Source organism: Aspergillus steynii, assembly GCF_002849105.1.
Source record: "Aspergillus steynii IBT 23096 chromosome Unknown P170scaffold_2, whole genome shotgun sequence".
NCBI classification, from domain to species: domain Eukaryota; kingdom Fungi; phylum Ascomycota; class Eurotiomycetes; order Eurotiales; family Aspergillaceae; genus Aspergillus; species Aspergillus steynii.
In genome coordinates this window covers 4,255,468-4,267,263 of record NW_020194399.1, presented here as the reverse complement: position 1 = coordinate 4,267,263, position 11,796 = coordinate 4,255,468, and the positions used below count along the sequence as shown (strand labels likewise).

The 11,796-nt window shown below is 52.9% G+C and overlaps 6 protein-coding genes across 6 annotated transcripts; 3 read left to right on the top strand and 3 right to left on the bottom strand.

Moving 5' to 3' along the window:
* Window positions 1-12: 12 nt before the first annotated feature.
* P170DRAFT_444772 (cytochrome P450) lies at window positions 13-1,803 on the bottom strand (the record flags this gene model as incomplete). Its single annotated transcript, XM_024850656.1, has 3 exons — window positions 13-710; window positions 773-1,609; window positions 1,671-1,803. 3 exons carry the CDS (start codon window positions 1,801-1,803, stop codon window positions 13-15), a joined length of 1,668 nt encoding a protein of 555 aa, XP_024708188.1.
* A 466-nt stretch (window positions 1,804-2,269) lies between these two features.
* P170DRAFT_423692 (uncharacterized protein) lies at window positions 2,270-3,714 on the top strand (the record flags this gene model as incomplete). Its single annotated transcript, XM_024847520.1, has 2 exons — window positions 2,270-2,345; window positions 2,399-3,714. The coding sequence occupies 2 exons, from the start codon at window positions 2,270-2,272 to the stop codon at window positions 3,712-3,714; spliced, it is 1,392 nt and encodes a 463-aa protein (XP_024708187.1).
* Window positions 3,715-4,564: 850 nt separating this feature from the next.
* P170DRAFT_444770 (putative 3-hydroxyacyl-CoA dehydrogenase) lies at window positions 4,565-6,538 on the top strand (the record flags this gene model as incomplete). Its single annotated transcript, XM_024850655.1, has 3 exons — window positions 4,565-4,649; window positions 4,705-5,340; window positions 5,433-6,538. 3 exons carry the CDS (start codon window positions 4,565-4,567, stop codon window positions 6,536-6,538), a joined length of 1,827 nt encoding a protein of 608 aa, XP_024708186.1.
* A 97-nt stretch (window positions 6,539-6,635) lies between these two features.
* On the bottom strand, window positions 6,636-9,250 carry P170DRAFT_434605 (fungal specific transcription factor domain-containing protein). Its single transcript, XM_024848752.1, has 7 exons — window positions 9,097-9,250; window positions 8,814-9,037; window positions 8,437-8,747; window positions 8,305-8,385; window positions 7,645-8,252; window positions 7,404-7,586; window positions 6,636-7,315 (listed from the first exon to the last, which is right to left on the bottom strand). The coding sequence occupies exons 2-7, from the start codon at window positions 8,950-8,952 to the stop codon at window positions 6,910-6,912; spliced, it is 1,728 nt and encodes a 575-aa protein (XP_024708185.1). The 5' UTR covers window positions 8,953-9,037; window positions 9,097-9,250; the 3' UTR covers window positions 6,636-6,909.
* On the top strand, window positions 9,055-9,604 carry P170DRAFT_115659 (uncharacterized protein). The gene has a single exon (XM_024842333.1). It carries the CDS (start codon window positions 9,228-9,230, stop codon window positions 9,516-9,518), a length of 291 nt encoding a protein of 96 aa, XP_024708184.1. The 5' UTR covers window positions 9,055-9,227; the 3' UTR covers window positions 9,519-9,604.
* P170DRAFT_462718 (fungal specific transcription factor domain-containing protein) lies at window positions 9,257-11,645 on the bottom strand. The gene is made up of 3 exons (XM_024852115.1): window positions 11,583-11,645; window positions 10,815-11,535; window positions 9,257-10,746 (listed from the first exon to the last, which is right to left on the bottom strand). The coding sequence occupies exons 2-3, from the start codon at window positions 11,304-11,306 to the stop codon at window positions 9,691-9,693; spliced, it is 1,548 nt and encodes a 515-aa protein (XP_024708183.1). The 5' UTR covers window positions 11,307-11,535; window positions 11,583-11,645; the 3' UTR covers window positions 9,257-9,690.
* Window positions 11,646-11,796: the final 151 nt, after the last annotated feature.

Here is an 11,796-nt window from a genome sequence, read left to right as displayed (position 1 = left end):
GTCATTTAGACCCTAAGCCACAGCATTTCCCGACTTTGCAGGCCACCTAACCCGCCGTTCTGCACGTACGTAAAGGTTGTTGGGCCTGATCAGTTGGAACATGGGATCGTACTCGATAGGGCCATCACCCTCGCGGGAAAACTTGTAACGATAGATAAGTTTGGGCAAAAAGACCTTTATCTCTTGAAGCGCGAAATTGAAGCCAATGCACATTCTTGGCCCCATCGCGAAGGGAATGTACGCCGCCTTATGCCGGGATTTCACTTCCGCCGTGTCCCAGCGATCAGGGTCAAACCGAGCTGGATTGTCCCAGAGATCGGGGTGATTATGGATGTGGTGGAGGGCAGGAACAATCACCGCGTCCTTAGGGAGTAGATAACCCCCCGGCAGGACCAGGTCAACCTTGGCTGTCCGTCCCGGTTGAAAGGAAGGATTGTGGCGACGCTGGGTCTCCTTGATGTACTTATCAAGAAACTCCAGTTTATCCGTGAAGTCAGCGGTCATCTCGGTATTCTCGTTAAAGCCATGGTCGATCAACTCTTGAAGGAGTCGCTCTTGCATGCTTTTATACACGCAGAGACCGTAGATGAGCCAGGAGAGAAGAGAGCTGGTCGTAGTAAAGCCAGCGCCGGTAGCCACGACCAAGGCCCAGACTACGCTGGACTTTGGCAGTTTCTCTCCCTTATTATCGGTGGCGCGAATAGCATAATCTAGGACAGGTCAGTCCGACTGTGGAAGATACAGCTGCTAACTGTCGACGCATAGTCCTTACCAACCATGTTGCTTGCTGCCAAAGCAGCGTCTTGAAGGGGAAGATCTTCAATACCCGAGCTTGATGCACTTTGAATCGACTCCTCTACCATTTCCGTGATACGGGCCTTCAGATCTCTGAGCCTTTTGGGGTCGCCAAATGGCAAGGAACCATACCAGCTCCCTTTCGAGGTGACCTTCTTGTTGAGCGAAAGCATCTCCGCGATATTATGGACCATCTCATGAACCGGTGCATCGACTGCGTTGAAATGTTGGAAGTCAATGCCGAGGGTAAGCTTACCAACAGCTTGCGAACCCATCTTGAGCATATACTGGTAGACATTCCATGCCTCTTCCTGTTCATCCAACTGATCAAACACTTGAAACGAGTCCTCCACGGTCTTCTGCATTGTTGGAGCGTAGTGTCGGACTGCCTTGGGGCCCAGGGCAGGCGGCAAGAACTTATGAGCAGCTTTCCATTCCGGCGTATCGGTATCCCCTAGAAACACGCCCGCGGCGGGCGTCTTTAGGGCATGGAGGGGATGAGATTCGTTGATTCGTTTGGTAAAGAAATCGGACTCCGAGAACGCAATCGCAGCGATTCTCGGATCATTGGTCTGGTAGGTGACCCGACCAAGGTTGCTTGTTCTGATGACTGGTCCGTATTTTTCAAAAAGCCGCTGATGGTTCCCCAGATGGTCGGGATAGACTTCGAAGAAGGTGCCAACAAAGGGCAGTTCTTTGGGACAGGGAGGGTCGCGAACGGCGTGTCCATCAATGCTGAGCGGCACCGGGCCTTCCGCTGCCAGGATCTCAGGCACGTCGGTCAGGACTGCATCGGGTCCCTGAAACTCGATTCCTTCAAACTGATGATCAGAAAAAGTAACAGGATGGCATGTTCTCCAGTCAGGACTACTAACCGCTTGGCTCCACGATGGCAAAATGAGCAGCAATGAGCAACTGCAAGCCCTGGAATGTCTGGGAAGCATCGATCTGAACTTCCTTGGCAGAGGATGAACTTTGTCCCAGGAGGTGGAATGATTGCGAAGGCATGATGAGAGCGCCTATACTCGGATTCACTTCATGTAAGGATCTCAAAGCATTCGGGAGTTTTTTGGTGTTTCTGTTCGATGAAGTCCGGGTGCGTAGTCGGACGGTTATATAGTACCGTCCGAAAGACCAGTCCCACAGGGAGATAGGCAGAGCTCCAGGCCATTCCTGCGTTTCTCGATCGATCGAACAGGATTTGACAGGCCGCGAAGAATGGAGGATGGACATTGGGCTTTCCGAGGTATGAAGTCTCTTTTCCTCGGATCCGTTGGCGTTTCCGAGGTTCGGATGCGGACGAGGCGACAAGAGACAAGAATATCAACATCAACACTGATAAATCTTTGCTCTGGACCGTCATATAAAGCCTTAACCTTACAGAAAGCCACAGATGTTATTCACTCACGCATATTGACCTTGTTCTTGTCCATCTTTGACCCGAAGACACTAGCTAGTGCGCATCACCATCACCATGCGAGAATTCACGCTCGAAGAGGTTGGCGTCCATCAGAGTAAGAGTGACCTGTGGGTTGCCATCCATGGAAAAGGTAAGCATAGCACTGTCCTTCTCTTGGAGCTCCGCTAATCCCAGTGTCGCTAGTCTACGACGTGACGAATTACACGAAAGACCACCCCGGTGGTGTCGACGTCCTGGCCGACGTTGCCGGAAAAGATGCGACTCAGGCGTACGAGGATGTTGGACATTCAGAAGATGCGAACGAGATCCTGGAATCATATCTGGTTGGCGCGTTAAAAGATGCTGCGGAATACAAGGCCCCTGCAACGGTGAAAGTGATCCAGGATCAGCCCGAGCAACAGCCCCCCAAGAGGAGCTCAAACACTGTCCGCACCCTGAGCCTCACTGCTGGCTCGCTCCTCTCCCTCTTCATTGCCTCTAATTCATTGGCGAGTCATTTGAATGTTCAGAGCTTCGCCAAGAACCTTTCTCGGAGGATTCCCTTGTCAGCGAGTGGGCTTTCTGAAGCCCTCCCACACGGAGGATTTGCCAATGGAGTCGTCGCCACAGCCTGTGCCTGTGCTGCACTGGGGGGTGCGGTGGCATTTCGACTGTCGAAGCTGACCGAGGTTGACTCGGGATTCACCAAATATCCTCCTCATATCAAAAGAAGCACCGTCCACAAGACCGATCCCCATCTTATCCGGGGCTTTCTCCAGCCAAAGGAATACAGGACCCTGCCTCTTGTGGAAAAGAATCTCCTGGCGCCCAATGTTTATCACTTCGTCTTCCAGCTCCCTCGCAATACCGATGTCATCGGTCTTCCCATTGGACAGCACGTGGCGATCAAAGCAACAATCGATGGCCAATCCGTGTCCCGATCCTATACTCCGACATCCAACAATCTTGATCTCGGCAGATTGGAACTTGTGATTAAGTGTTATCCAGATGGCCTGCTCACCGGAAAGTATCTCACCGACCTGAAACTAGGCGATAAGGTTGCTTTTAGAGGCCCTAAGGGTGCCATGCGCTACAAGAAGGGCCTTTGTAAGAGGATTGGGATGATTGCTGGCGGCACTGGGATAACGCCCATGTACCAGCTGATTCGCGCAATTTGCGAAGACGACACGGATACAACGGAGATTCATTTGATCTACGCCAACCGTTCGGAGGATGATATTCTGTTAAGGGATCAGCTTGAAGCTTTTGCGTCGGCATACCCGATGACCCTTAAGATTTGGTACATGCTCGATCAACCACCCCAGCAATGGCCGTATGGGAAGGGCTATATTACACCTTCTGTCATGCGCGAAAAGCTTCCAGCACCGTCGCCAGACACTAAGGTCATGCTCTGTGGCCCCCCTGGCATGGTGAATGCGTGCAAGAAAGGCTTGGCTGGGTTGGGGTTCGAAGCCCCTGGGCCTGCTTCCAAAATGACCGATCAGATCTTTTGTTTCTAGATTTAATCATGTACCCTCTGGACTTTGTTTTCTCCATCAAAAAGTTGTATCAATAGATAGGGGCTATTTGCTGTAGTTGACTGCTCCACCCTTCGCCTACTTGCATATATTTCTATTTTGCCCTGTGTATTTAGACTAATAGACAAGATTCTAAGCCATGTTCATAGACGCAGAAATTTAACCAGGAGCCGGCGGTGGCATCGATAGATTTGTTTATCGGCACTTCACAAGGGTTTGTTTCTTATGCTCCGAATGACAGTCCATTTCGTGTCTCTTTACCGCTTCAAGCTTCTCACCATCTTTCCGACTTCATGCCGGTATCTGTGCGTATCTTAAAAACCAGGTGGAATTTGTGCCAATGAAGCATCAACTCTCACCGGAAAGACAATCCAGACACCGAGGAAGACGAAGACCTCCACTGGTCGGGGACTGCGCAGTGTCTTCCGAGGAACGATGGGTGACTCGGCCACCTTCACCCGTTTGCTCCTCCTCGGTATAGGAGCCATTTGACGACAGTGCCGGTCCTCTTGTCGGGAAGCCAGGGCACCGAGGGATCAGGGCATTCTGGTGACCGATTCCTGGATCTTTCCTCGGAAAGAAAGCCCCGGATATCTCGGGTTGCCGCTGTGTGTCAATCTCTCAACATTCCACGGCCCGAGATCTGCTATTTCTGTCTTCGCCGATGCCGAAAGGCAGTATGTCGGAGGTTTTATCGAAATGCTTTATAAATCTCCCCCGTCCCCGATCCCATACATATATGACCCTTCCGATCCATTATCTGACTCTACACATACCTCTTTCAACTCGAGAACCTTGCCATTAACTTGTTCATGACATTGCCTGTGCGAAGATGATCTCCGACTGGCAACCACCGAAGAACTACCGAGAGCGTCCTGTTGCCGTTCTTGGAGCAGGTGTTTTGGGACGACGAATCGGTATGTACATGCAAACGCCTCGAGATTAGGGCAGCACCACTGACACAGTTCACAGCTTGTATTTGGACATCCGCGGGCTACAATGTCCAGGTCCGCGATCCAAGCCCAGAACAACGGGCGGACTGCGTCGCCTACGTGAAAGAGAACGTATCCTCGTACGCAGAGCGAACAGGAGCGCAGCCTGGAGGAATCACCGCACTTGAGGATTTGGCGCATGCGGTTAGCAATGCCTGGCTCGTTATCGAGGCTGTTCCGGAGAAAATCCACCTGAAGATTGAGACATTCGCGCAACTCGACAATCTTACGTCAAACGACTGCATCCTGGCATCGAACTCGTCTTCGTACAAATCCTCGGAGATGCTCGACAGAGTGTCGGACGCCGGCAAGACTCGCATCCTGAATATGCATTACTACATGCCTCCGCAGATCATGGTGGTGGAGCTGATGACCGATGGCTTCACCCATCCCTCCATCATCCAGTTCATGGCCGAGCGCTCGAAGGAAGCCGCCACGAACCCGTACGTGGCAAGAAAGGAGTCAACGGGCTTCATCTTCAACCGCCTGTGGGCGGCCGTCAAGCGAGAGGCTCTGACGATTTTGGCCGAGGACGTTTCAACCCCGAGTGAGATCGATTCGATATGGACTGAGATGTTTGTCAAGGGAGGCTCCGTCCCGTGCAAGACCATGGACAGTATGTGATTCCCTTTGGCATCCTGCATTTCCGTTTTCTCCCGTCATCTGCACTCTGTGGATTCGATTCTGACCCCGATCTCTATCCTGCAGATGTCGGTCTCGACACCGTGGCTTTCATCGAGGAGCACTATATCGCTGAGCGTGGCCTTTCCGCCGACAAGACCGTCGAATTTCTCCAAACCAACTACTTGGATCAAGGGAAACTCGGAACCAAGTGCCCGGCAGGTGGCCTCTATGCGCCCACTGAAACCACTAGTCATCAGGCGGACACCAAGATCCCCAGCCTCCTGGTTCTCGACATTGGCTTGTCGTCCAAAGAGTCAAGCTTCAAAGCAGGCGAGATCCTTCAGCTCTCGCCGGACGGACAAGTACAGGCGGTTCTTGCGGCCGGCCAAGCCCTCCCTGATGGGATCGCTGTCGACCCCAGCAGTCAGCGCATCTTCTGGACCAACATGGGCATTCCTGGCAAGCGCGATGGCGCTGTCTTCTCGGCCAACTTGGATGGAGCAGATGTCCGAACTGTTGTCGCGCCAGGAACCATCAACACCCCTAAGCAATTGACTCTGGACACGACGTCAAAGAAAATCTACTTCTGTGACCGGGAGGGACTTTGCATTCTCCGCTGCAACTACGACGGGTCAGCGTTTGAGGTTCTGGTCCAGGCGGGTGACCCTACGAAGACCTCGGATGCTCAAGACGCGAGGAACTGGTGCGTCGGCATTACCGTTGCCCCCGACCTGGGCAAGATGTACTGGACACAAAAGGGCCCGTCGAAAGGTGGGAAAGGGCGGATTCTGTGCGCAGACATGCTCACCCCGGAAGGGCAAACGGCGTCCACTCGCGACGACATCCGGTGTATCCTGAGCGGCCTCCCGGAACCCATCGATCTCGAGATTGACGAGGAATCCCGGGTACTTTACTGGACTGACCGGGGCGAACTGCCCTTTGGAAACTCCTTGAATCGGCTTCGCCTCGATCGCTTCGGCCTTCCTCTGCCTTACATGTCCGATCTGGGCTACGAAGTGCTCAGTAGGAACCTGAACGAGGCCATTGGTTTGAAGTTGGACCTTCCCAATAACAGCATCTATTTGACCGATCTGGGCGGTACTCTCTATCGTTGCGATCGCGACGGAAAACACAGGGTCAAGTTGCTGTCCGACGAAAACAGGGCCTTGACGGGGCTCGCATTGGTTTGATAGCCAGGGCTGACAATCTACCAGTTGCCTGTAATGACGTATGTACTTTAGAGATTGACATTATAGATTGTGAATTGAGCCAATAGAAATAGATGAGCTAGACGATATGCCTTTTTATCGGACAAACCCGTTGTGAAGGCGCGGTAGTTCCTCGATAGAACGACTTTCGTACTCGGAGATGCATAGGTATCTCGGTAGTCGGAAACCATGGCTTGTTTCTAGAGCAAGTAGAGATGTCATGTCATGTCCAATCCGGAAGGTTGGATGGGATTATCCTTTTCTCTTTGACATGATCAGGCCCGTCTACAGAAGTAAAACACAAGTAGACTGTCTCCGATTTAGGATTTCACAGTGACACGACAAATTCTTTCTTAGAAAGGGTCCAAAGGTTCCCAGACATTGAAGAGCGAAGCCTGATCCATGAGTGCATCTACAAAGCTACCATCAAAGACCAGATCCAAGCCTTCGGATGCATTTTCAACGATAGGCTCCGCATTAATAGGCCCCGACGACTCGGCAGTAGTCACCATATCAGGGCCAGCAGGGCCAGCATCTTGCCCAGAGACGGATGCGGCGGGCTGATAATTAGGGAAGATTTGTTGGATGGCTTTCAGGAATATTCCACGGTAAAGCGAAGCCACAGTGTAGGTTTTTTGAAGCTCTTCCAGGATCAACATCAGCATCTCGATCTTGTTCAGCCGTAGTCTTCGAGAGAGAGAGTCTGCAGATCTGCAGAAAAGCAAATGTGTTTGCATCGCGGGGACTAGGAGGGGAGGTCTAACGGAATGGAAGAAGGGTTAGTAAAAAGATTGACATGACTGTTCGTGACCGAGATCTGGAGCGATGTAGATCTTTGAAGACTTACGTCATTGGGCTCGCGAAACAGAGCAACTTATTTTGAGCCAACGCCTCGAGAATGCCATTCGTTTGAGAAGCCGCCGAGTCTGCTTTCAGGCGCATTCGAAGGCACCAGCCTTCCTGGTCGTTGGACGGGACCGTGTCAAGAGTTTCCGACGAGAAGGGCCGATAGAATATAATCACCATTGCCCTGAAAGTTCGTAGTTAGCGTGAGCCTCTGCACGACTGGAGGGAGATGAGGAGGTTACTGGTAGTGCAAGTGGAGGTGATAACAGAAATATGTGGCGAGTCGAGTCAGGCCTTTTTTGTATGGATCGGGCAATTCGAACTGAAGCAGTTTTGCCTCGAGGGCCTCGATCTCCTCCACGGACGGTTTGGGCCTCATAAGCTGGTAATTCATGGTCAGGCAATCACCCAATAACTTGCTCAGCTCGACCAGCGTGACCCAATACCGAGCTAACAGCGGCATTTCACCGGGCACGAAAGAATCAAGATGGGGCCTGGAAGCAGCCTCTATGTCGTAGAGAAGATCCGAAGCCAATGGCATTGGGGTGTCACAATCTTGGATGTTGATCCTCTGCGGCCTCCCGTACGTGAGACTGAGCCATCGATCTCGGAAAAAGCAGCTCCACCAAAGACGACGCCATAGCATTCGCTGCCGGTCCGTGACGGAAGAGTTGTACCTGGAGCTGTCGGGGTTGCGGTGTAATCCCAGGACCTGGCAAAGCGTGATTGCGATTCCAGTCCAGTACCACGCCTGCATGTGTTCATCCAACTCTGAATGCCAGAATCCCAGCAGAAGTGTGGACTGCAGAAGAGTGATCTTCTGCCTCTCCCCGCCATTGCTGTACATGCACTGATTGCAAATCGGTTAGCCTAAGATACGATGGCGGTAACCTTCGACCCACCCTGGCTCGGGAATACATGGCACTTTTCATTTCTTTGCGCGATTTGTATCCTTCTTTCTCGTATACGGACGCTGGAACGAACTGGTCCAAAGCTCAGTTGCGTGTACATCGGTAAACCAAAGGATCACCTACGTTGACTGCCACAAAAAACACACTCCACAGCAGAAGGATGTTATATTCGAGTAGCCGCCCGTCGTGGTAGTGGGCTAGGAGCTGGTCTATTTCAACAATTGGCAGAACGGGGTGGACGTGGGATATGTAGGCTCGAAGAAGGCTGGCGCAGGAATCTCTCTTGGGGAGGGTGAAGACCCCTTTGGCCATCAGGAATTTCCGATCCTCCTCTGGGAGGGATTCTCGAACCCTCGACGGGATGAGCACATGTCTGGGAAGGGCCATGCCCGGGGAGCACATATCCAATGCCGATGTCAATCCGGTCTGTTCTCCTGTGCCAGAAATTAGAGAAATTAGCCCTACTCCGAACCATGCGTCGTTGCGAGGTCAGTAGTTACCCGTGTAGAATGGAACGCCCCCGTTGGTCTCCCCTTGGCCCAGAGCAGCAGTGGCAATCTCAAGCCCATTTCGCTCTTCCTCCAGATTTTCCCTCTCGTGGCCCAGTCGCGAGGGCTGCGGTGAATCCGCGTCGGTCATGCTATCCTCATCGACCGGGACTCTCGGGGCCTGCCGCGAAGGCTCTTGTGGGCGATGAGTGGTACGGCTGCGAGGTTTCTGGGCCCTGTGATCGCATATTTAGTCGGTGATTCTGTTTAATGACGAGTTCAGGCTAATCCCCACCCTCTGGGGTTTCTTCCGGTCACAACACAGTTGGCGCCGTCTTGAATGCATCCGCTGCAGGGCAACCCGGTTACCGAAAGGCTGCAGCGCACTTTACGTTGTCGACAGGCATCACACGCAACCGCCGAGCGATGGCGCCGAGGCTTGGTCCCCGGTGCTGGTGGCATTTTTTTTTTTTTTTTTTGTTCGCTATCAACGGGACCTGCGAGTCAACCCCGAGGTTCAATGAATGGGTTTTCAGTCTTTTCCGAGTAAGAAGCGCGGCCCGGGATCTCCACTCCGTGGCAATACCTCGGAAACCGTCGGAAATGCCCTTCGCATACCTCGGCAGGACCATTGAGGATGATCTCTTGCTCGATCCATCCCTTTGCCTGACTCGCAGACTCCATGAAAATCTCCTAAAACAAACCAACACCCCTTAAGAATATGTGGTTGAAAAACCTTGGTGGAATTCGGGCGTCAGGCGAAGGATGCTAGCAGGGTACCTAGGGGCCCTACTCGGTCAATAGAAGAGATCGCCAATTCCATGCTTGCTCGTTGTACGCAAAAGAGAGTCCATTGGATGCTCATAGAGCGAAGGGGGCGCAACCCCTCTCATCCCAGAATCGTCTCAAGTCCCTTTTCAATCATAACGTCAATCCAGTGCACGATCGTCGCTGGCTGGACTGGCGTCTCGTCGTCCATCCTGGCCCCCCTCCCTGACGCCAATCCCGACAGGTCCGCTCGCTCCCAAGTCTCCTTGACAATTGCACCCGCCTGGTTCACTGTCTTGAGTCCCACGAACCGATGCATGTTGCCGAGTCTCGCGTCCACAAAAGATCGCCAGTGTCCAATAACCGCCGGCGTACTCGTCCCATCCAGCGACTGGACATTTCCCTCGGTCGACATGTCCCCCTGAAACTGCAGCGTACTACCGGCTATGATGAGGGCGAGCATCTGACTGGCCCTGGTACCGGACGTCTCGGGGATCGACGCAACGAGGGAAAGAATGTCGATGGCCAGCGCATTAAGCCGGTCTCTGTAGTTAGAGTGGAATACTGCATCTTGCTGGAGTACTATCGTACGCGTTTTCTGGGCTAGTAGTTCGGGGAAATTCCTGTACAGCTCCAGCAGGCTCGAGAGCTGGTATACCCTCGCTAGAGTCTGAAAATGGCCGACGGGCGCGAAGGGGTCGTCTGTGTCAGACACGGCTTCGACGGCCGGGACTCTGTATTGCGAGACAGATTCTTCGAGGGACGCGGCATGCAGCAGGAGCGTGTTCCGGGTCTCGGTCAGCATCTGGGCTCGTGTCTGCAGGGGCGGAGGTTTCCGTAAATGCCGAAGCTGTCTGGCGATGGAGCCGACTTTGGATAGGTAGATGAACAGCGTGGTCGAGACCCCGCTCCAGGGATGGATGCTTAACGTGGTGGTTTCACCCCGGTCGTAGAAGGGCAGGAGGTAATCGGCCACATCGGTGTTTTGGTCCACGATGAAAGACGCCAGAGCTTCCCAGTAGGCTAGAGCGCCCACGAAGAAGTGCCGCGCAGATGAATCGCTCATATCCGGAGGACCTTGGAAGGAAAGAGCACCGTTTCTAGAGACGTGTTGTTGGAACAGCGTTCGTGCCGCGTGAAGGTGTTGTAGACCGAGTGAGAATGGATCATGCCACGACTGAGAGTGGAATTAGCCCCGTCGTTGTCATGGAATGCAAATCGGGAGAGGGGATTCCTTCCGCATACTGAAGTGATGCCTATCATGACTATACCCAGGAGTAATATGGCTGTGGTCTGAGTTTCTCTTGCTCGCAAGTTAGAGTCGTCCGGCGAACGGGACGACGGCAAGAAATCTCGACGAGCAACCTCATTTGCAAGACTCGAAAGCGCATTGACGTGGTGTTTGAGACCCAGGGCTCCGGTTCGACACTTTTTCTGCGAGACGTGGGCCGCTGAAATTGATAGCATGCAGAAATGGATCACGGGCTCGTGCATGGAGAGCCGTGAGACCCATTCTCGCAGAGGGTTCTTGGGCGAGTCAAACCCGGAAAGGATGCGACATGTGCGAGAGAAATAGTATTCCCGCAGTGTAGTGGAGGGATCAGTCAAGGCCGGGATGAGATCCGGCTCCCTGGCGAGCTGCTCATTCACAGGCCTTGGGGATCGGTGCTTCGACCGATTGTCATAACTTTGTAGAGCGGTATGGAGTTTCTCTGCCGGCTCAGTAAACCAGTCCATGGGGCTTTCATCGAGATCCTGGCCAGAAACCCCCGTGGCTTCATGCTTCGTCGACCATTTCACTGGTTTGTTGTATCCAGGGCAATCGTATCCTCGAGCAGAGCATGGAAGACAGGCGGGCCTTCCTAGATCGCATTTGATTCGCTGCCAGGCATCAGCTTATTGATATCATCGATCGAGGCGAACAATTACGCGCTGCTTGCACCGTGCACAGCCCGCTATGCTGCTGGTCAGCAGATTCTCGGGGCCTTGAGATGATTTACGATTTACCACGGGATTTGACTGTTCTTCTCGCGCGCTGGATCTCGGAGTAGACCATGTCTTCTAGGCAAAGAAAAGTGCAGCACTTCGAAACGTTGAGGCAAAAGAAAGACAAGGAGCTGGAGATGCTGATTAATTCGTCTCGTCGACCAATCGCACTTTTTGTCCCGGAAGGGTTAAGCGCCAGCATATCATGCACGCTCAGACTAAATAATGCTATGGGCAGCTT